This window comes from Chiloscyllium plagiosum, unplaced genomic scaffold, assembly GCF_037043375.1.
Source record: "Chiloscyllium plagiosum isolate Xiang-an unplaced genomic scaffold, Cpla_swu_hap1 HiC_scaffold_48, whole genome shotgun sequence".
Classification (NCBI taxonomy): Eukaryota; Metazoa; Chordata; class Chondrichthyes; order Orectolobiformes; family Hemiscylliidae; genus Chiloscyllium; species Chiloscyllium plagiosum.
This window is the reverse complement of record NW_028270186.1, coordinates 1,765,740-1,787,773: the sequence shown is the minus strand read 5'-3', so window position 1 is coordinate 1,787,773 and position 22,034 is coordinate 1,765,740. Positions and strand designations below refer to the sequence as shown.

General features: G+C 46.3%; 1 protein-coding gene across 1 annotated transcript; it reads left to right on the top strand.

The window, feature by feature from the left end:
* The first annotated feature begins 7,956 nt into the window (after positions 1 to 7,956).
* Positions 7,957 to 17,608, top strand: LOC122543223 (fibroblast growth factor 17-like). Its single transcript, XM_087984290.1, has 4 exons — positions 7,957 to 8,088; positions 12,727 to 12,913; positions 15,240 to 15,346; positions 17,315 to 17,608. Exons 1-4 carry the CDS (start codon positions 7,957 to 7,959, stop codon positions 17,606 to 17,608), a joined length of 720 nt encoding a protein of 239 aa, XP_087840416.1.
* The last annotated feature ends 4,426 nt before the right edge of the window (positions 17,609 to 22,034 follow it).

Below are 22,034 nucleotides of genomic sequence, written 5' to 3'. Positions count from 1 at the left end.
TCAATCTAAATCTGTCCATTTGTGGTTCTGTGTCCATTCTAACTTTGTACCACTGTTTCTCCATGTTGAACAATTTTCCTAATTCTGCAACTGTTTCTGAACAAATATCTCTACTGAATGATGTTTATTTCTGAATTTACTAAATGCCTGCCTATTAATCTGAATTTATCTGCCTCTTCAAATCTATGTGTTAACTACTGTCATGCATGCATTGCTTCATCTCCACCTCCCCCAATTATCCATCCTTCTGCTGACATTTTATCACTCAGCTATTTGGATGTCAATCTATTTATCTCCTTTGTTCTGTCATTACAACCTGTGAAGTTGATGGGTTCTAACTGTATCTCGATAGGAATAACTATCCTGATTACAAGTTTATTGAGAGGCACTGCTGTGTCTGTCATCAGTCCCTGCTCGTTAGCATATTGCTGGAAATCTTGTGCAGAGTTTAAAAGGGACTGTTCCATCTGAAACATCTTCCCTGAGATCCCCAGGTTCTCTGCCTCTCTGGCATCCAGCTCCATCACCTGCACAGCCAGCCACACTGAGCTGGCCAGTTTTATAATGCTGTCCGCTGTCTTCAGGGAAGAAGGATGTAAAAATAGTGACATTCTTCAAAAGCCAGGCTGGAAAAACCTGTCCAGGAAAAACCACAAAGCTCTCTCCCTCTCTCTCCCTCTCTCAGTTTCTGGGCTGTTTCAGGAACTGGTCTCTCAGTGCTGAGGTGGCTGGACTGAGCTGCTGTGCTGGGAAATGCACTGGTCTTTGCATTGTAAGGTAACTGCACTTTCAATGAAAGACCAACCGTCCATCTATAAAGTACTCCTCACAATCTGGGGGAGGTCCCATTACCAGCCAGTGACTGTTTGCAAAGGTCTGCACACTCCTGCGACTGTGCAAACACAACGTGAGAAATGATCAGATAATTTATTTTAGGTGTTGGTTCTGCAATAAATCTTGTTCAGGCCATGGGGTAAATCTCCTCACTCTTCAGAGAACAGTTCGGAGATCCTATCCAGTCACCTGAGAAAGTGTTTAATGGGGAGAGCTCATGATCTTAGTGAACAGACTCCCAGGTAAAATTCAGTGTCTGGCTGGGAGTGTCAGTGTTCAGTCTCGGGCAGGGGGTTGCCTCCAGTCAGGTATTTTCCTGCTTATGTTTGTACCTGCCTTTCGTTAATTCAGTTCCAATTCTCACTGCAATTGAGAACTCATCAGGAATGCATGAGTGGGTGTCTGGACAAACAGGCTGGTCAGAAACAGCATTTTCTTTCAGATGCACACCACCAAGCTTCATTGTGACAGCTAACAGAAGCTATGAAACTAATCCTGTCAGTCCTGCTCTGTTACATCAACATGGGGAAGCATGAGACATTGTCTCGAACCTACCTGCAAACAGAATTGAATCTCACCCTGCCTGTGATAGGTGTAATTTCAGCCCAGCGAGATCCTCAGAACAAACAAACTAGATGTCTATCCATCCACCTGTCTGTTGATTGATTTATAAACCTATCTCTCTGATCTAAGTCTTTCTCAATTTCCGCATGTCTTCATCTTTGTCACTGACTCACCCCAGCTTTCCATACGTAGACAAAGTTAAAACTCACACAACACCACGTTGACAGACGGTCTCACAGTCTCCATCAGATTTCAGGCTATTAGAAGTACATTGTAACAGTGAAACCCAAGCTGTGGTTTGTTTCTCTAATTAGGAAGCAATCATGAGTTTTACCATACCAAGCTGCCATTGAATTGTGCCTGAATACACAAAGACCTGTTCTGGAATTGAAGACATTATGTGTTTATTGGGTAACCAGCCCAGTGTCATCAGGTCCCAGTCTAATCAGAAAGGGTGTGAGACAGCACCGTGCTCTGCATCATTTGCCTGGGGTATGCTTCATTTTCTTTCATTCCTTTCTCACAGAAGGGAGTATTGCTGTTCTGAATCTACAGCCATATTTGATTCCCATTTATTTTACATTCAGAGTACGCTGTTACTTTTAATATACTCAACGTTTTACTCAATGGACAGCAGAACACCAGGTAGCTCAGAGGAACAGAAGAATCCTAGGGTAACTGTCCACAGACCCCCGAGTGCAGCGGGCCAGGCTTACAGGACTAAGCATGCTCACCGTTATCAGTTGTGGTATAGATTCTCAGAGCAGGGAGATGTTGGAGCTGGACAGGACTTTGGTGAGGCACAGCTGGGGTACTGTGTGCAGTTCTGGTCCCCACACTATAGGAAGGAATTGGTTGCCCAGGAAGGGGTGCAGAGGAGATTCACCAGGATGTTGCCTGGGATGGAGCAGTTTCGCTACGAAGAGAGGCAGGATAAGATTAAGTTGTTTTCTTTAGAGCAGAGAAGTTTTGACAGAGACCTGAGTAAGGTTTACAAGATGATGAGGGGTTATGGACAGGTCAATGGAATGTAGCTGTTCCCCTTCGTCGAAGGGTCAGTAACAAGGGGCCATCATTTTAAAGTGAGAGGCAGGAGGTGAGGGAAATGACGACACACTTTCTCCCCCCAGAAAGCGCTGCCTGTGGGGGGATGTTGAAATGGGAAGCCTCAGAGCCATCAAAAGGTACTTTGATGAGTGTAGAACATTCAAGGCTATGGGCCCAGTGCAGGAAATTGGGACTCGGATTGGTCGTGGGACATTTTTGGTGGTATGGAAATGATGGGCCTCGGGGACTTTTCTGTACTGTAAAGTTCTATGACACCAAGTCCAAAGATGTGCAGGTCAGGTGAATTGGCCATGCTAAATTGCCCATAGTGTTAGGTGCATTAGTCAGAGGGAAATGGGTCTGGGTGGGTTACTCTTCAGAGGGTCGGTGTGGACTGATTGGGCCAAAGGGCCTGTTTCACACTGTAGGTAATCTAATCTAACCTAAAAAAACATTTTCCTAACATCACAACACTTTGCATTTTTAAAGTGCCTTTAATCAAGATAAATTTCCCAGGAGCGCTTGTTTGAATTTGTTTTCTTGGGTGGTTTCTGACCCCTCCGTAGTTGCCCTTGAGAAAGTGATGGTGAGCTGCCTTTTTGAACCACTACAGTCTGGGGTGGTGAAGACGCAGAGTCATGCAAGTTTTGTCCCAGTGACAGTGAAGGAAGAGTAATATATATCCAACTGGGGAAGGTGTGTGTGTGTGTGTCTGTGTGTGTGTGTGTGTGTCTGCCTGTCTGTCTGTGTGTGTGTGACAGACTGTGTGCATGTGTCTGTGTGTGTGTAAGTGACAGACTCTGTCTGTGTGTGTGTGTGTGTGTGAGGTGTGTGTGTGTGTGAGGTGTGTGAGGTGTGTGTGTGTGTGACAGACTGTGTGCATGTGTGTGTGGAGGTTGGGGTGGGGGTTGCTTGGAAGGGAACTGAGAGTTGGATATCTTCCCATGCTGTTATTCTGTCAGCTGAGAGAGGTTGCACATATGTAAAACTATCCAGTTTCTTTATCAATGTTTTCTCCTCAGGAGTAACGTGAATGGCCTGATAGTCGAAAGCAGGTAGTATAATGTTTACCAGCCCTCAGAGTCCCTGTGTGCCTTCTCCCGTGGGTAAGATAGTTGGGTGTAGTGTGATTAGAAATTGCAGATCACTACACCACCTTGGTCTCAATCTTGGGGGTGTGCAATGAGGCAGGTACTATAAGACCATCACACACTGTGTAACGTGGGGTGATTACCCAAGCAGGAAGTTGCTGGTAGCATTCCCCAGTGTGTGCCAAGACAGTTTCTTCCAGGTGGTTTTGAAAATAAAGAATGTTGGTAAAATTAAAGGGAGTCAGCTCAGGACAGGACAGGCAGGCACAAGTAAACTTCAAACTTGGAAACTAAAACGGGTTACAAGGTTTGGGGGTGATCAGTTAAAATGCTGAAGGATCAGTCAAGATGCCTGGGTAGCAGTCATTATTTTGTGAATACCATCATAGAATCCCGACATTGTGGAAGCAAGCCATTCAGCCCATTGAGTGTGCACCAACCCTATGATGAGCATCCCACCCTATCACCCTGCATTTCCCATGGCTACCCCAGCTCACCTGCACATCCCTGGATACTATGGCCAGTCCTGCTAGCCTGAGCACCCGGAGGAAACCTACGCAGACACGGGGATGTTTGAAATGCTGAACAGGACATTGGGTGCCACTGCTGTCAGGCAGGAAGAGTAGCACAGCAAGATCTCACAAACAGTATAATGTTAACTGGCCGGGTTAGTTATTCAAGTGATGTTCATTGAGGTGTCATCCTGTACACCCAGGCTTCATTAAATAATGTCCTGGGATCCTCTCAGTCCACGGGCAGAGTTACCAGTTGAATTTAAGACAGTAATTGGCACTCCAGCACTCTCTGAATGCACTGCAGGTTCTGCATTGGGACTTAGCTTGTGACTCACCTCAGAGGCAGATGTGCCCCTGACTGATCCACACACTGAGAAAATCTCAGAGTGATGGACTTCTACTGACCAAGTGATTAATGACAATGGGATTCCTCTGTTGACAATTTTTAGATTGTCAATTTTGACAATTACTCAAACTTTTTAAAATGTTAAACTGATGAGCAAAGTGATCAGGTTATGCATTTGTTGATTGAATTATTTGACACTTGTACCTGACAGATGGTTTTGTTTTATGTTTGTGCTACTTCTCCTGTTGAATGCTTCACACCGGGTCACCCACGAGGGATATTATGGAGCATTAAAGGGATAGGGATGGCAAACATTGACACAGCTCCACTTTAGCTGCAGCGAATTTTCTGTGGGAGCAGAGGAATGCTCAGGATTATGTGACAAGAACTCGAGAGATGGGAATCCTCTCCTTAGAGCAGAAACAACTGCGAGTAGATTTACTGGAGTGGTTCAGAATAATGGTGAGCTTGGATAGAGTGAATAAGAAGAAACTGTCTGTGTAGCTGAAGGACAGTTCAGGAAATCCAAAGCCTCTGAAAGACATGGCAGAAAGCAAGCTCTCCGTTTGAAAATCACTGAGGCACTTCCATTTGTTGTGTTTCAAATAGCTGACACTGCTGTATTCTAGAATAATCATACCTCCGAATATTTCAGGGCACTGGCTGCTCTGTGATATAACGAGGTAATACTTGGAAACACCCCACTGAAAAAGCGAGTCCTCTGTCCCTCCTGGCTGATTGTTTGAAAGATTTCAGGGTTTGGTACAAACATTCACACGGGAGATGCAGAGAACTGTCAAGAAGGAATTTGCATTTTTGCAGCACTTTTCATGACCCCAGATCATCCGAAGGGTTAGTCCTGTCACCAGACATGGTCCTCTGTTTTAGTGCAAGAAGTAGCCAATTTGCTCACAGCAAGGTCTTCATGAACGGAAATGTACTCATGACCAGATCATCTGTTTTCGTGATATTGGTTGGGGGAGTTAATATTGGCCAGGTGTCAAGACTAAACTCTGTGTCTCTTTGAAAGAATGTCATGGGATCTTTTATTTCTACTTGAGAGGGTCGATGGACACTTGACTTTGACAGCTTTGACTTTGCTGTCAAGGTGCAACACCATCCTGATGTTGGAGCTCTGTTCTTTAAATGGGGCTTGGACCCACAACCTCAAGCATGGAGCGAGATGAGAGTGTTCCCCCAACCAAGCCAGACCTAAATTGGACCTGCTTCTTCCAGAGTTGGCATCATTTGGCAGTCACCAGAAAGGAAAGATATAAAAGTGACCTAAGGGGCAACGTTTTCACACAGAGGGTGTACGTGTGTGGAATGAGCTGCCAGAGGAAGTGGTGGAGGCTGGGACAATGCAGCATTTATGAGGCATTTGGATGGGTATATGAATAGGAAGGGTTGAGAGGGATATGGGCTGGGTGCTGGCAGGTGGGACTAGATTGGGTTGGGATATCTGGTCGGCATGGACGGGTTGGACCGAAGGTTCTGTTTCCATGATGTACATCTCTATGACTCTGTGTTGGACAAGGCAGCTATAACAACCAGTGTCAGGAGGGAATCAATGAGCTCCTCATTATAATTCCTGTTGTATGGAGTGTGTGGGACTGGGGTACACGGTTCAGGTGGGATGCACTCTGTCCCTGCTGGGAACCACATAACCAAGTTTCCACCGTGCTGCTGAGTTTACCACAACACCACCACACAGAGAGGAGAGACGCACTCCCGATGGTGGCAGGGCTTCTCTACTGAGAACCAGGAATTAAAAACAAAGGCTGATGCTTTTAAAGAGTTAAACAGCCCCTGGCAGAGCTCACTCACAGACAGGTCCCCCATTTCCACAAGCACTCCCCACCTCCCCCCCCCTCCACAAACCCACCCTGAGTAACCTCAATGCTAACCTGTGTTGTAAATTCATCATGAGAAGCTTTTTTTAGTGCTGATATAAATAGTTTCAGTATCCGACACCAAGTTAACACTTATCTCTGGGCAAAAGGTTAAAATTAGCGCGAACGGCTGTGCATTTCACAAAAGCGAGATCCCTGCTCAAAAGCTGTGGAATTCTTCAACCCAGTTGCTAGTTTTAGGTCAGTGTTGATAGGGACGTTTACAGGAATTGATCTGAGCTTTTAAGACACCAGTCCTTCTGATGCTGATTTCCTATCTCTCTCTCTCTCTCTCTCTCTCGTCGTTTCATTTGTCCTTTTGTTTGGAAACAGGTTGAGAAGAACAAATTGAAGCAACTTTGCTCTCAGTCCCTTGCTTGGGTAGGATTATCATTACCACTCACTCACTCACTCACTCACTCTCCTGTCTGTGAGATTAGATGCTGAATGTAGCCAGGGTCTAAGATAGGATCGAACAACATTCTTCACACAGTACACCACACACAGGAAAGGGTGATGGCCACTTTGCAGATGAGACTGGGGAGGAATAGTGCTTGATACCTCTGGGTGGACACATCATTTCAAACTGACCCTGTTCAGTCCAAAAGACCCATTTCATTTCATTTCCACTGTGTTTACCATCAAAAAATAGATGCAATCAGAGAGTGATTGCAACCTTCAATAACTCTGAGTGACGTGGCTGAGTAATTTTCTGTTTAACCCGAAGGGTTTGAAATCTTAAATAGGTGGTTGGGAGAAGAGGGATGAAGTGGGGTAAGTGGGGCTAAGTGTGATCAGGACAGTGTCCTTGCCTGGGTGGGGATCATTCTCACCTCAGGCTCCGGATTGTACCCCACCCAGGCAAAGCCTTCAGGTTGGAATTGAGGTGGTCATACCCAAGTCCCTCTGCTGGGAAATGAGACAGTGTTCTGCTCTGAAGGCACAGCTAGTGGGAGGTGCCATGGACAACAGGAATATTCCGAGATTCATCAAAAGAAGGAGCAAGAGGAGGTCGCGAATTCTCTTCATTAATATGGCCATAGCGCTCCCACCACCCTGATACCCCACGTGCAAATCCAGCCTCTGGGTCTTTGGTACTGGGTAAGGTCTACATGAGAAAACTCCCCTGTTTACCATGGAAATCTGCATAAGCACAGGACAGAAAAGGCCCTTCGGCCCATTGAGTCAGTGCTGCAAAGACGACCCGAAGCCTGCACTCAAACCACATGGTCCGTAGCCTGAAATGTTGTGACATTCCAAGTACTCGTCCACTTATTTTATAAGGTTGAGAGAGCCAGGACTAACAATGTGACAGGGACACCAGCAGTGCCAGTTCTGTTCCAAGTCCTGAGTCAGCCATTCATGATCACGAGGCCCTTACCGAGCAGCATGGAGCGTTACCTCTGTCACATGGGCAAGAACAGCCATTGGCATGTGTTTGTTATGCCTGGGCAGTGAATGGGCCGGGCTGGCCACAACAGTCAGCTCAAGTTGGAAAAATATCTGTCACTCACTGGGAATTTGGCAGCAGCCAGCCCTGAGGAGGAGGAGGTGTTACTGGTCAGGTAGGCACTGAGGATCAGAGGCACTGTGAGAAGGGAGCTCTCTGTGTCTCCTCTGATTCATATTTATCCCCAACTAACATCATGAATATCAATTCTCCAGTCATGACGGCACTATGGGATCTTGCTGTGCGTGCCTTGGCTCTTGCATTTCCTGCATTACGACAGCATCGAGACCACAGAAGATCACCCTGGTGGCTGGAGGAAGCGATGGTAACGGCTGTGACAGAAATACCGGTTTGTTCTTTTCCTTCTGCCTGATAACTCCCTGGCAGTGCTGCGGCTGTCTCGACCACAGGACTGAGCATGTTCAGGGAAGCAGTGCAAAACCCCTTTCTCAAGGGCAATTAGGGTCGGGCAATAAATTCTGGTGTGGAGAGCAACTCTCATCCTCCAGGAAAGAAGGAATTGAAAAAGTGACAAATGTATCAGGGACACAACATGTGCAGCAGGAGCTGCACTTCAGTGTGTGTTTGTGAGTGTGACCAATCACTTTTGAGGTACGGTGACCATGGTAACACATTCCCTCTGGGCAAAAGCACGCTCGCAATTGTCACGATTACAACCAGACTTCAGTGCAACCTTTCCCACACTCAATACCTCTCTCAACACTTACAATGTCAAATGCAATGTCAACATGTCACGCTGTCATCACACCCTCCAGCCAGTGGTGGCACTGCAGCACTTCAGCCTGTGTTCCAACTGACTTGACCCCCTCCCCCCCCCTCCTCAATGGTTGCATCCTTCTTCAGTCCAAGCATGCTTCACTTGGACTCAGTGACTGAGTAAAAGCCAGGAGCGGATTCTGATTGAAAAACGAATTTCTCAATGATGCGGTGCTGTCCAAGTCTGGTTCACCTTCACTTTGTGCTGTCCATCCTCCTCTCCGTGAGGCACATTTCCAGCAGGTCCTGGAGACTTTCCTGGCAGCTAGCTCTGACATTTCACCTCCCACAGTCAGAGGTAGCTGCTCCGATATATCCTTCGAGCTTTCAGACCCAGGACGAGGAAGGAACAGGTTTGAAAGGACCCCAATTCCAGCAAATTGCCTCTCAGTACTGTTCAAGGCTCATTGAATCCCTTCAGCCCATTGAGTGTATACCAACCTATCTCCACTGACTGCACTCTCCAGCACTTGGACAGCAGTCCTGTAGCTGGAGTAGATTAAACCAAGTCCTATCCAGCTCCAACATCATCTCTCTGTCTGTGCCATGTCTGATGCTGCCTTCCTTCTGAACTCCCCTGTTAATGTGTCCCACCGCTTTCAGGGGTCAGTGGACAAGCACCACCCCGGAGGAAAAAGTACACCTTATCCCAAAAAAACCTTTCCAACTCCAGTCCACCTTGGTTGTTCAGTGTGGGAAGAAAGCTTGAGAAAATCAGGAATGATTGTCCTTGGCTAGTGTGAGCCGGACTGTGGGATGGTCGCCGTGAGTGTGAAGGTTCTCTCAGCCACCAGGGGACTCCAGTTTCACCCTCAGGCCTCCTCCCGGTGAATATGCTGAGTGGAATCTGGGAATATTTATGTTGACAGCAGCCGAGGTGGAGGCTTGGTTCAGTTCGGGTGATGGAAAAAGTCCTCATTGGAGGAGGGATGTTTCTCTCCCCCTAAAAATAGCAAAGGTTGTGAATGAATAGCATGAGCAAAGAAACTTCCTGTTGGTGTCCTGCTGACCCCCAGGGGAAAAGCCTTCAGAGGGACCCTCTTATGCTGATCTCAGCTAATTTTAAACATTCCCTGCTTTCAGTGTCCTGCTGGCATGTTCAAAGATAGGCATGGTTGACGTACAGATAGACAGACAGACAGGGAGACACAACTTGCATTTATATAGCACCTTCTCATGGAGCCCTCACCTCAAAGGGCTTGACAATCACTGAAACCTTGCTGTTGTGTTTGAGGGATGCAAGGGGGAGATGGTGTTGGACTGGTAATGTCACTGTGCTGTTCGCAGTCCACCCCAGGTTCTGAGAGAGCATCACTGGACCCCAAAGGTCCAATCTGTTTTCTCTTTGCTCGCCCTACAGGGTTTCTCCAGCAATTGCTGTTTTGACTTCAGAACCCCAAGTTTATGGTTTAAATCCTACCATTGCATTTCAATTCAATGAAAACATAGTCTGGAATTATTTACTGGCCTTACATTCTTTAGCAAAAGAAATCTGTGACTCTGAGTCAGAGAAACATTTGACTCTCATGTTGGAAATGGGTAAGAAATATCACTTTAACCAGCACCCATATTCCATGGAAAACTACACACACACACAAAGGAAAAGTCTTTGTTATAAAGCAATTATGCAGAAGGTACAAGCTAGAAATGGGTCTGTTAGTCAGTGTTGACCCCAGTGCTGTTTGTGAGAGCTTGCTGTTCAGGACATAGCTATTCAATTTTCCCCACTGGTAACTTCACTGGTTTAGGCACCTGCACATGGACATTGAATATAACTGCCTCACAAGGATAACACGATACAGACAGGTAGCCCTGTGTAAAGCAAATAGTTCTGATCCAAGGTTTACGACATTGACATGGGAGCATGTCAAACACAATAGGGATGCAGTTCAGGTGAGAGGGGGAAGGTTAAAGGAGGTGTTTCCACAGAGAGTAATAGGAATGTGGGACATGCTGCCACAAGTGGTGATGGGGGTGGGGACAGGTACAATAGGGGCATTTATGGGGCTTTTCCATTAGCGCATGGATATGCAAGGAATGGAGGGATATGGACCAAGGACAGACAGATTAGTAACATTTGGCATCATGTTCATAGAACATAGAACATTACAGCGCAGTGCGGGCCCTTCAACCCTTGACCTTGGAGTGCAGGTTCATAGCTCCTTGAAAGTGGAGTCGCCGGTAGATAGGATAGTGAAGAAGGCTTTTGGTATGCTTTCTTTTATTGGTCAGAGTATTGAGTACAGGAGTTGGGAGGTCATGTTGCAGCTATACAGGACATTGGTTAGGCCACTGTTAGAAGATTACGTGCAATTCTGGTCTCCTTCCTATTGGAAACATGTTGTGAAACTTGAAAGGGTTCAGAAAAGATTTATAAGGATGTTGCCAGGGTTGGAGGATTTGAGCTACAGGGAGAGGCTGAACAGGCTGAGGCTGTTTTCCCTGGAGCGTCGGAGGCCGAGGGGTCACCTTATAGAGGTTTACAAAATTATGAGAGGCATGGAGAGGATAACTAGACAAGGTCTTTCCCTGGGGTGGGGGAGTCCAGAACTGGAGGGTGAGAGGGGAAAGATTTAAAAGGGACCCAAGGGGCAACTTTTTCACACAGAGGGTGGTACGTGTATGGAATGAGCTGCCAGAGGAAATGGTGGGGGCTGGTACAATTGCAACATTTAAAAGGCATCTGGATGGGTATATGAATAGGAAGGGTTGAGTGATATGGGCCAGGTGCTGGCAGGTGGGACTAGATTGGGTTGGGATATCTGGTCGGCATGGACGGGTTGGATCTACGTCTCTGAACATCTCTGTGACTCTGTGACTGACGGGTCTGTTTCCGTGCTGTATGATTCCATGACTTTGTCTTTCCAGAACTAGCTTTGTTAAGGAGGCCAGAAAGTCTGAGGCTGTACTGCCGCCATCTCCTCCAGAGTGAAGGGTTTTAGCCCCTGCATTGCACAAGCGCCTGACTGAGTGAAACACTTTGTGAGTCCGTGAGGATGAGAAAACCTTGACTTAAATAGAAATTATTTCTTTCTGCCAACTTTTAAAAGCCTCCTTGAGGATTTCAGTTGCCTGTTTGATCTCAGTGACCTCCTTTGTATTGCCCTTTGGGATGACCACCAGGATGTGTTCATGCAAGTTTGTGTTTAGCTTCAGCCTTGTCTCTTCTCCTGATTGCACCTAAAGTTGTGAGAACGTCACGTGGAATCTTGGGGTTACTGTTCCTCCCTCAGTGTTTCCTTGGATTCTCCAGGAATTAAAGACAGATCTCCATGATCAGAACCCAGGCGGGGGTGATTGGCACATTAGAAACTGTTTAAGTTTGATGATTTCTGAAGGAAGAGACTTGCTGTTGCTGGTTTTCAAATTGCACTCAACCAGGTCAGAGAAGGAAATCCCAAAAGAGTGTACGATGAAATATTTTGAGAACACATCATTTTCTCATCAATACTTAACTTCAGTGCCACCAGGCAACGTTCTGTTTTCATGTGGCCACTTTTGCTTGTTTCTCTGACAAATATTAATCATCGTGGGGAGAATATACCAGGAATCTTGCTGTAAAAGGAGGGTTTGAGTTGTAAGGCGAGGCTGGATAGACTGGGACTCTTTTCCCTGGAGTGCAGGAGGCTGAGGGGTGATTTTATAAAGGTTTATAACATCGTGAGGGACACAGACAGGGTAAATGGCAGGTATCTTTTCCCTGTGGTGGGGGTGTTGAGACAAAGGAGTACATTTGTAGGGTGAGAGAAGAGAGATTTGTAAAAGTCATAAGGGGCAACATTTTTACACAGCGGATGCTTCACGTGTTCAGTGAACTCCCTGAGGAAGTGGTAGATTTGGGTACGGTTACAATATATAAAAGATGTTTGGATAAGTACATGAACAGGGAAGATATTTACGCAGGCAGATGGGAGTAGTTTAGTTTGGAACATGGTCGATACGGACTGGTTGGACCGAGGGGTCTGTTTCCGTGCTGTATCATTGCAGAGGAGTGATAGAATAATGGACAGATAGACCTGGCTGAATTTATCATATCGTGGGACTCTGGAGAAGGCACTCTCCCTTCCAGGGGTGTGTCCAACGCGAGTTGGCGACCCTATGCCCAGCACAGAGAGGTGGAGAGTTGAGTTGGAGGAGGGGTGAACTGACACACATCAGATCACTGGGCTCCGGCACAGTAAAAGCAAATTGATTTTATTTCTCCCTTTGTAAACAAAAGGGGGAGAATCAATCGTCCCCTAATTTTAATCAGCACGTGAGGGACCACGCCAGGACCAGTGACCAACTCAGCCGACGTCATATCCGTGTCTACCAGCTCTACAGCCGGACCAGTGGGAAGCACGTCCAGATCCTGGGCAAGAGGATCAACGCAACGGCGGAAGATGGGAGTAAATACGGTAAGGAATTTGACTTGCACTTGACTTTTTCACTATTGGCTATACCCTACTCTGAATGGAGCTGATTGGTTAATGGGTCCATCAATCAGACCGAGATGTGACCGCTCAAAGTGATTGGGTTTTGGATTTTGTCCCCTCCTCCGCTCACTACCAGTACAAACTCTGCTGGGAAGGAACCAGTTCACTGTTTGCTGTTGATCATAGACTTTATTTACCCTCAGTAAAAAGTCTCTTTGCTCCAAAATGGGCACTGCCCGTGGGAAGCCTGCAATGGCTGACACTGTCGTTTCCTGGCCCCCTCCATTTTGCTGAATCCGTACCCTGACATGGCTAATCAGAAACGAACTGAACCACTGGACAAACTCAACAGCTCTGCCAATCTCTGTGGAGAGAAAGCAGAGCTGACGTTTCGGGTCCAGTGACTCTTGCTCAGTTTTGGATTCAGATTTCCCAGCATCCTCCATTCTTGTGAATCACACCTTGACTAAAATTCCTGCCCAGATGCGGTCTCTGCTTTCTCCCCCAACATTTCAACTCTCTATACGTCAAACAGCAGATGTACAGGGATGGAATCAAATCAAGGGTCTGGTAAGGTCATGCACAGAAGAATAAATAGTTAGGAGTGAGTTCGAGGCTGCAATCTAATGGAGCGGTTTAATGGGAGGTTTTCATGTCCAGGTAAACAGACACCCAGGAAGGAATCATTGACTGGAATCTGATTGAGGAGTTCAGGTTGAGTTGATATACACAATAATAGACATCCAGAACTTGAAAGCTACTGAGTAGTCTGGAGGAGTTTGTGTTGAAAAACTGAGGAATGAGTTCACATTTTGAATCTAATTGAGGGATTCAGGAAGTATATTGTTAGAGTGATAGAGTCATAGAGATGTACAGCACAGAAACAGACCCTTCGGCCCAACTTGTCCATGCCAACCAGATATCCAAACCAATCTAGTCCCACCTGCCAGCACCCGGCCCATATCCCTCCAAACCCTTCCTAATCATATACCCATCCAGATGCCTCTTAAATGCTGCAATTGTACCAGCCTCCACCACTTCCTCTGGCAGCTCATTCCATACACATACCACCCTCTGTGTGAAAAAGCCACCCCTTGGGTCCCTTTTATACCTTTCCCCTCGCACCCTAATCCTATGCCCTCTTGTTCTGGACTCCCTCACCCCAGGAAAAAGACCTTGTCTGTTTCCCCTGTCCATGCCCCTCATGATTTTATAAACCTCAGAATAAGAGATCCCCAGAAGTGGGTCACATACTGGTGCTTAATTGAAGTGTTTATACAGTGAGTGACAGATACTCTGGACTGAGTTATAGGCTGGAATTGAATTAGGTGCTTTGAATGGTTTCTATAATAGAATAACAGATAACCAGACCAAGGGCAGAGAATGCTCGAGAAACCCAACAGCATCAGTGGGGAGAGAAAGAGAGTGAATGTTTGGAGATGATCTGACGTTGTTCAGAACATTCTCTGTGTTTCTCCCTCCCCAGCTGGGGAGTCTGTCCAGCTTTCTCGGTATTTGGGACAGATTTCCAGCATCTTCACTCTTTGGCCTTGAACAGACAGCCAGGAGTGAGGTGGCTGCTGGTGTTAGCCACTGCTCTGGGCTGTTTACAAACAGAATAAGACGGTTTTAATTCGGGTTAACAGGAAGGTCACTTTCTGAGTTGCCACTTCCCACGTGGAGCTTTACCAGCAGCAGCTCAGGAGTGGGCTGGGAGTGGCCTCCATTTATTTCAGGAAATCAGGAAAATTGGTGTGTGAACATTGTACAAAACTCAAAGGGAATGGGGTGAAACCCGCCTGATTCCAGACATTGACAGGGTCGCATTTGGTGCAGATGGTGGTGCGGTAGAAATGTCACTGTAATAGTATTTCAGAGATCTTGGCTCAGGCTGTGAGGTGATGGGTTCGAGTCCCAGCACATCAGATGGTGGGATTGAAATTCAATCAATCTGTAATTGAAATAGTGAGTGTGAAACCACCATTGATTGATGTGAAAACCCATCTGGGCTTGGCCTTTAGGGGAGGTGAGAAATCTGCCATCCTTACCCAGTCTGACCTTCATTTGACTGCAAGTCAACAGCCAAGTGGTTGATTCTGAACTGCCCTCTGGCAAGGCACTTGATTCAAGGACAGTTAAGGATTGATAAGAGATGTTGTCCTTGTCAGTGACGATTGTAACATCACTTAAGAATAAAGAAGAAACTCTCGCTTCCCAATGAGACCCTGATTGTGCTCCATCCCGGCCAATCCTCAGCAGATCTGGGTCCACCTCCTTTATTTTAATGGATTATTGTTTTTTGTTTCAGCGAAACTGCTGGTGGAAACGGACACGTTTGACAGTCGAGTGAGAATCCGGGGAGCAGAGACTGGGCACTACATCTGTATGAACAGAAAGGGGAAACTGGTGGGAAAAGTAAGTGGCTGGCTGAAGGTGGGGGTGGCTGTATGTGAGGGTCAAGGAAGTGGACACAAACACCCTCAGGCACAGGAGCAGAAATGAGGCCATTCAGCCCATCGAGTCTGCTCTGCCATTCAATCATGGCTGATAAGTTTCTCAACCCCATTCTCCCACTTTCTCCCTGTAGCCCTTCATACTCAGGAACCTATCTATCTAAGTCTTAAATATACTCAATGACCTGGCCCCCACAGCCTTCAGTGGCAGTGAATTCCATAGATTCACATCCAGAAGCACTTTAACATTTGGAATAAATTCTGAGCCATTCCCACTCTTTTCTCCTGACTGTAACAACTCTGCACTATCGTGGAAGACCTCACCCTTCTAGTCCACGGTGCCTGTAGGTTCTCCTCAAGTCCTGGTACACTTTCAGTGTTTTGACACAGATTTGGATTTCTAAAATGAGGAAATTTAGATATGTCGTTATCATCCCGAATATGCTGCGGTCAGGTGGTGGAAACCAATGGAGCTGTTATCTTCAAAACCAAACTGGACAGCTACTTGAGGAATGGCAGGGCTATGAGCAGAAACTAGTTTGAAAATCTCCTTCAAAGAACCGGAACAAACAGGATGGGCTAAATGGCCTCATTCCGTGTGTGCAGAATCTGTTCCTTCTCATATTGACAGCCCTTAAAGGTCTTGCCTTTCCACAGCACCTCTCAAGATCAAATAATGTCCCAGATCATTTTGCAGCCAGTGAAACATGTCTGAAATTTAGCCACCGTTGTCATGGTAACAAATGCAACAGCCAGTTTCCAGCCATCTAACTCCCGTAAACAGCGAGGTGATAGTGGTAGAGATAAAGACTGCCCCAGGACGATGGTACAGTCCTTTTTGGAGATAGTAGCCACATCATCACTGCCAACCATTCACCTGAAGTGAGTACCTTCCTTTGTCTGACCAGATGCCCCAATGTTAAAGGTGAGGACACTTCACTATTGAACAAGAGGTTCATGGCCACTGATTGCCTGACCCTTTCCAATCCCTTTGGAGAGACTTCCCATCAAAACCAGGAAAGGTTTACTTCACAGAGATCAGGGAAACGGTGACAACAGGGATTCACTTCCCAACGTCGCTTTCGCAAATTGTACATGGGCTGATTTCTCCGACCGGGATTGCAAACGTTCCTGGAGTTTGGGAGGTCTCCAGCCAATGGCCAGTATTTCAGGATGCTGGGTGCCATTGTTACTGCTATGGAGAGGGATGTGGGAGGAGGGTTAGGAACAGTTCAAACCTCACATGTAGAGTTTTCCGTTTGTGATTGAACGCTTCGAGAGATGTTGATGGAGCTGCCTTGTTGGTTAAGCCTAGAGTTTCAGATGGCAGTCATTGATTCAAGTGAAGCTCCTGATGGTCTTCTGTCCTTCCCACCAACTCTGTTCCCTCACCCATAGGACGCTTCCCCTTTGCAGCCACTGCCTGAGGTTGAATTGATTTCTGATCAATTATCTTTCAGTATTATTACTCAGCTGAGCTTCTATCCCCATCTCCTCTATCCTAATGAGTAAGATCTACTTCAGGTTTGTAATGGGCCAACAGCATTCTAGCCTCTCAGTTTCCATGGCTCCACCATGAGCAGACAAACTCCTGTTGTCAGCTATTCTACCTTGACCAAAGTTTGAATTACCCTGTTCCGGTATCTTCTTGGATTTCTTTGTCCCACCTGAGGACCTCCACATTAATAGTGCTGTATAAATGCAAGTTTACTGTGGGATCTTGCTACACCACAAATGGTCTTGCCATTTCTTCTGCGAAACGAGTGACTGGTCTTCAACAGGTTGGCGGTGGTAGGCAGTGGAGTCTCCTCGCTGCGGGCGGGGGAAAGGGGGGAACGATACAAAATTCAGGGCACGATGTCAAAACTCTGCTGGGTTTGACTGAAGGCAGAGTGTGGCCTCACCATCTAATGTTTTGCCTTTGATCCAGCTGGTTGGAAAAGGGAAGGACTGCATCTTCACGGAAATACTGCTGGAAAATAACTACACGGCACTGAGGAACACCAAGTACAATGGGTGGTACATGGCCTTTACCCGGAAAGGCCAGCCCAGGAAGGCGACAAAGACCAGACAGAATCAGAGAGAAGTCCACTTCATGAAGAGACTCTTCAAAGGTGAGCCGCTGTTTCCAAACCAGGACCGGCAAAGGCACTTTGAGTTTATAAATTACCCCATCACCAAAAGGACTCAGAGAACACGCCTGCCCAAGAGGCATCGGACCTAGACAAGCAATGACTTTCAATATTTTTTAAATAAGATGTTCTATTTTTTTATACTTGGTTTTTAACGGTTAGACAGTGGAACACGCACAGGTTTTTCAAAAAAATTTTACAAAAAAAAAACTGATGAAATAAAAAAAATGAAACAAGCTCCTGAAAACCAAAGGCTCGATTGTGTGTGTGCTCGATTGGAAATGTGCCAGACTTGTATGGTACAATTCATCGATGCTGAGTGAATTCCGAAATAGCGATCCTGACCAGGCAAATAGAGAAATCCCTTGTCATTGTGCAGTTCTTTGTACATCCTGAGAACATCCCACAACACTCTTCAGCCACTGGAATACTTGGGAACAGGTTCCAAATGGCTGCATTTGGAAGAATATTCTGTTGTAGACATGAGGATCAGCTCTGTGCCTTAGTCTGGAGTACTGTTGCTTCTGAATCAGAAAGTTGTTTAGTTTAAGTCTCACTTCAGATACCACAATAACCTTGGATGATGTTCCTGGTTTTGAATTGTAGGAGTTGCTGTTTTTCAGCTGAGACATGAAGTAAGGCCCTGTCTTCCCTCGACCACTCCAGTGGCACAATGAATGGACTAGGACACAACTGACCTTATCACGGTCTATAAGATGACGAGGGGTGTGGATCAAGTAAATGGCAGGTGTCCTTTCTCCACGGTGGGGCATTTCACAAATTGGGGGGTGGGGCGAGGGGAGGTCACCTTTTTAAGGTGAGAGGAGAAATATTTTAAAAAAGACATGGGGCAACGTTTTTACGCAGAGGGTGTTTCATGTGTGGAATAACCTTCCAGAGGAAGCGATCGTTAAAAGGTTTAAAAGGCATTTGGATCAGTACATGAATAAGAAATATTTGGAAAGATGTGGGCCGAGCACAGGCAGTTGGGACTAGGTTAGACTAGGTTCGATTGGGGTCTGCGCAGTCGGTTGGAGTAAATGGTTTGTTTCCACGCTGTATGACTCTATAACTTGGGGACTCTGTTTCAAAGTAGAGCCAGGGACTGCTCCCCAGGGTCCCTGGCGTTATTTCTCTCTCATTCTGGATTAGTGGTGCTGGAAGAGCACAGCAGTTCAGGCAGCATCCATCAGGAGGGCTTTTGCCCGAAACGTCGATTTCGCTGCTCCTTGGATGCTGCCTGAACTGCTGTGCTCTTCCAGCACCATTAATCCAGAATCTGGTTTCCAGCAACTGCAGTCATTGTTTTTACCTTATTTATCTCTCAACCAACCAATGTCATAAAAGATTCATCAGTCTCAATGTCCTGTCTGGGAGCTTGCTGCCCGCAAATTGGCTGCTCCTCACCACAGTGACTACACTGCACAAGCTGCCAGAAACATCCTGAGGTGATGAAAGCTGCAACTTTCAACGCAAACTCTTTGCGTCTTTAGCAGCACCAGACTGCAGTGAGCTGGAACACAATGTGCAGTGACATACAGTGTCTTTAGGATACATTGAGAGCAGGAACCAGTGCCAGGTGAAAGGCCTGATGCTGGGGTCTTTGTTCTCCCCACTCTCGAGAGTACGATCAATTCGAGGAAGACAAATGGGGAGCCAGGGCAGGTAAGAAAGTAACGCCTGCCAGGGAAGAACACAAGCCAGAAGTGAAGGTGTGTTAGCAGCTTCCTCTGTGGGTGAAATGGGTTGGAAGGCAGCTGTCATCAAACCCATCCAAAGGAGCAATGGAACCGCCATCCATTTGTCAACAATGACGCACAAAGGATACTTTGATCAACCTTCCATGGTGACTAACTGAAATGAATGCATGAGCAGTTAGCCTCGAGAAGGATATTTAACCATGGGGTCACCACACTCAGTGCAATGCTGTCCATCGGCAGGATTGGGAGTAGCTCAGTTTTCCCATCATGCCAAGAGGCTAGTTGAATGGACACAGGAGAGGGATTAGATTGGGAGTGGTGTCGGAGGAAAATGCAAAGTGTTCCACAAGTGACTGTCATCTCCTTTCCAACTGTGCCAGCCCTGTTTCATTTTGCAAATCAGGACAGTCTCACAGCGTAGGGAAACAGACAAAGGGGAATCTTGATGAGGAGAATCTGGAGTGATTTGTCCCGAATTCAATTGAGTGGGGAAGCTGAGAGAAACAGTGGTTTATCTTACTTCAGATTTCCCATTCTTTGTCAGCAATGTGACACTTAGCACACCTCTACCATTCGTCAAAATAAATGGAATGACAGAATGGAGAAGTAGCAGAACAAGGAGAGACCATCTATCAGCTCAGATAGTGTCACAGAGTCATACAGCACAGAAACTTCAGTCCAACTCATCCATGCCGACCAGAGTTCCTAAACTATACCCATCCAGATGCCTTTGAAGTGTTGTCATTGTCCCAGCCTCCACCACTTCCTCTGGCAGCTCATTCCATACACGCAGTGCCCTCTGTTACATTAAGGTAGGACGAGGCTATGCCACCCTGGAGACTAATACAGAAAGCAGCAAGATCTCATTTCACCTCTTGAGCCTTTGATACAGAATACATGAGGAGGCTAGTCAAACTGATTCTACCATTAAGTCGATCACAACTAATGTGTACCTCTACTGTAGTTACTGCCTGAGCATCATATGCCAATACATTTAAGCAACCGAAATCTGTCAGCCTCAGTTTTGGAAGATCTTGGGTAATACATGACAGTTGTTCTCGATGTCTGGTGCCCATTGTGTGAAAGAATACTTCCTTATTCAACCACTGAATAAACTGCCTTCAGTTTTAATCCATCCCGTTTTTAAAACCCCACCAATTGAAATAGTTAGTTTGTCTTTCCCCGTTTGAATCCTTTCAACATTACAAAACCATTCATTAGTCCAGGAGAAAGTGAGGGCTGCAGATGCTGGAGATCAGAGCTGAAAATGAGGCTCTTGGCTCATTCAGAGGCTCATTCCTGAAGAAGGGCTCATGCCCGAAACGTCGATTCTCCTGCTCCTTGGATGCAGCCTGACCTGCTGCACTTTTCCAGCAACACATTTTCAGTATTCATTAGTCCACCCTATCTGGTACAGGATTCAAAAGAACAGGATTGCTGTCTCTAATTGTAGTGCTGGACATTGGATCTGCAGCATGACCTCTTGTTTCCATTCACCCCAATCAGGTCAAACAGCCCTTTTTACTGATCCACAGCATGTTTCTGTTGAATAAACCGACTGCTCACAGAAAATGTCTTCAATGTCTGGGCAATCTAGAGTCAGTCAGATTTCAGATTTTTGGAGAAGGGAGCCACACTCTGAAAGATTTTCATTGATCAGCACAGACACAAGAATACTAATTTTGAAGTAATCATGACAGTTTATACAACAGGAGGAAAGGAAACTGATTCATGGCTCAGTCAATACTGATTAGCTCAGGTGTTATCATGAAGCAGGCAACAGGGAACCCATATTCCTTTCTGGATAATTCGAAAAGGCCGTAGCATTGAACATGAAGCCTCAGTTTGTAGACAATGGGACCTTGCATATGAATGCATGTTGCATCTTGCTAGTTTAACATCTGAAGCTGGATTATCAATGATCTCCAATTATTCTTGTCATGATGAGCACACACAAGATCCTTCAGTCAGTGCTGCCCAATCATGGAATCATGTTTAACTGTCCATGTCTGATATGTTCCTTCAATTTGGTGTAATACAAGACCACATTTAAGCAACACATGTTTACAAAACCCCACACATCTCTGCTAATGCTGGAAATCTGAAACAAACACACAAATCCCTGGAGAAACTCAGCAGGTCTGGCAGCATCTCTGGGTAGAAAGCAGAGCTGATGTTTTGAGCCCAGAAACATTAATTCTTTTTGTCTCTCTATCGATGTACCAGACCTGCTGAGTTTATACAGCATTCTCTGGTTTTGGTCCACTCCTTGTGCCCTGAGTCAGCTGTTGGACCATGTCCTTGGCTCTGACTGCACTCCCCAATTCACCATTACTTTCCCGAGTATTCACAGGCAACGTTTTCACACAGAGGGTGGTACGGGTATGGAATGAGCTGCCAGAGGAAGTGGTGGAGACTGGTACAATTGCAACATTTAAAAGGCATTTGGATGGGTATATGAATAGGAAGGGTTTGGAGGGATATGGGCCGGGTGCTGGCAGGTGGGACTAGATTGGGTTGGGATATCTGGTCAGCATGGACAGGTTGGGCCGAAGGGTCTGTTTCCGTGCTGTACATCTCTATAACTATGTCTCTATGGTGGCTGGAGAGTGCGATACACTCAGGATGATCAGCTCGATCTGCCTGTTTCTTTTGATTTCCTCTCTCTCTGCAGATAATTCACAGGGCGGCTGATTTCTGACACAGAGTGATGGCCGCAATTCCTGCACCAGCTATGGTTACCACAAAGGATTCTCCTTCTCAACATCTTCCCCCTTTCCTGAGGGGGTCCTCCATCACATTAAACTCATCACCAGTC

Bases quoted from the DNA above. Each gene is read 5' to 3' on its own strand.
- LOC122543223 (XM_087984290.1), top strand. From the start codon at position 7,957: ATGACGGCACTATGGGATCTTGCTGTGCGTGCCTTGGCTCTTGCATTT. The intron at 12,914-15,239 runs GTAAGGAATTTG...TTTTTGTTTCAG, and splicing joins GGAAGATGGGAGTAAATACG to CGAAACTGCTGGTGGAAACG. The intron at 15,347-17,314 runs GTAAGTGGCTGG...CCTTTGATCCAG, and splicing joins AGGGGAAACTGGTGGGAAAA to CTGGTTGGAAAAGGGAAGGA.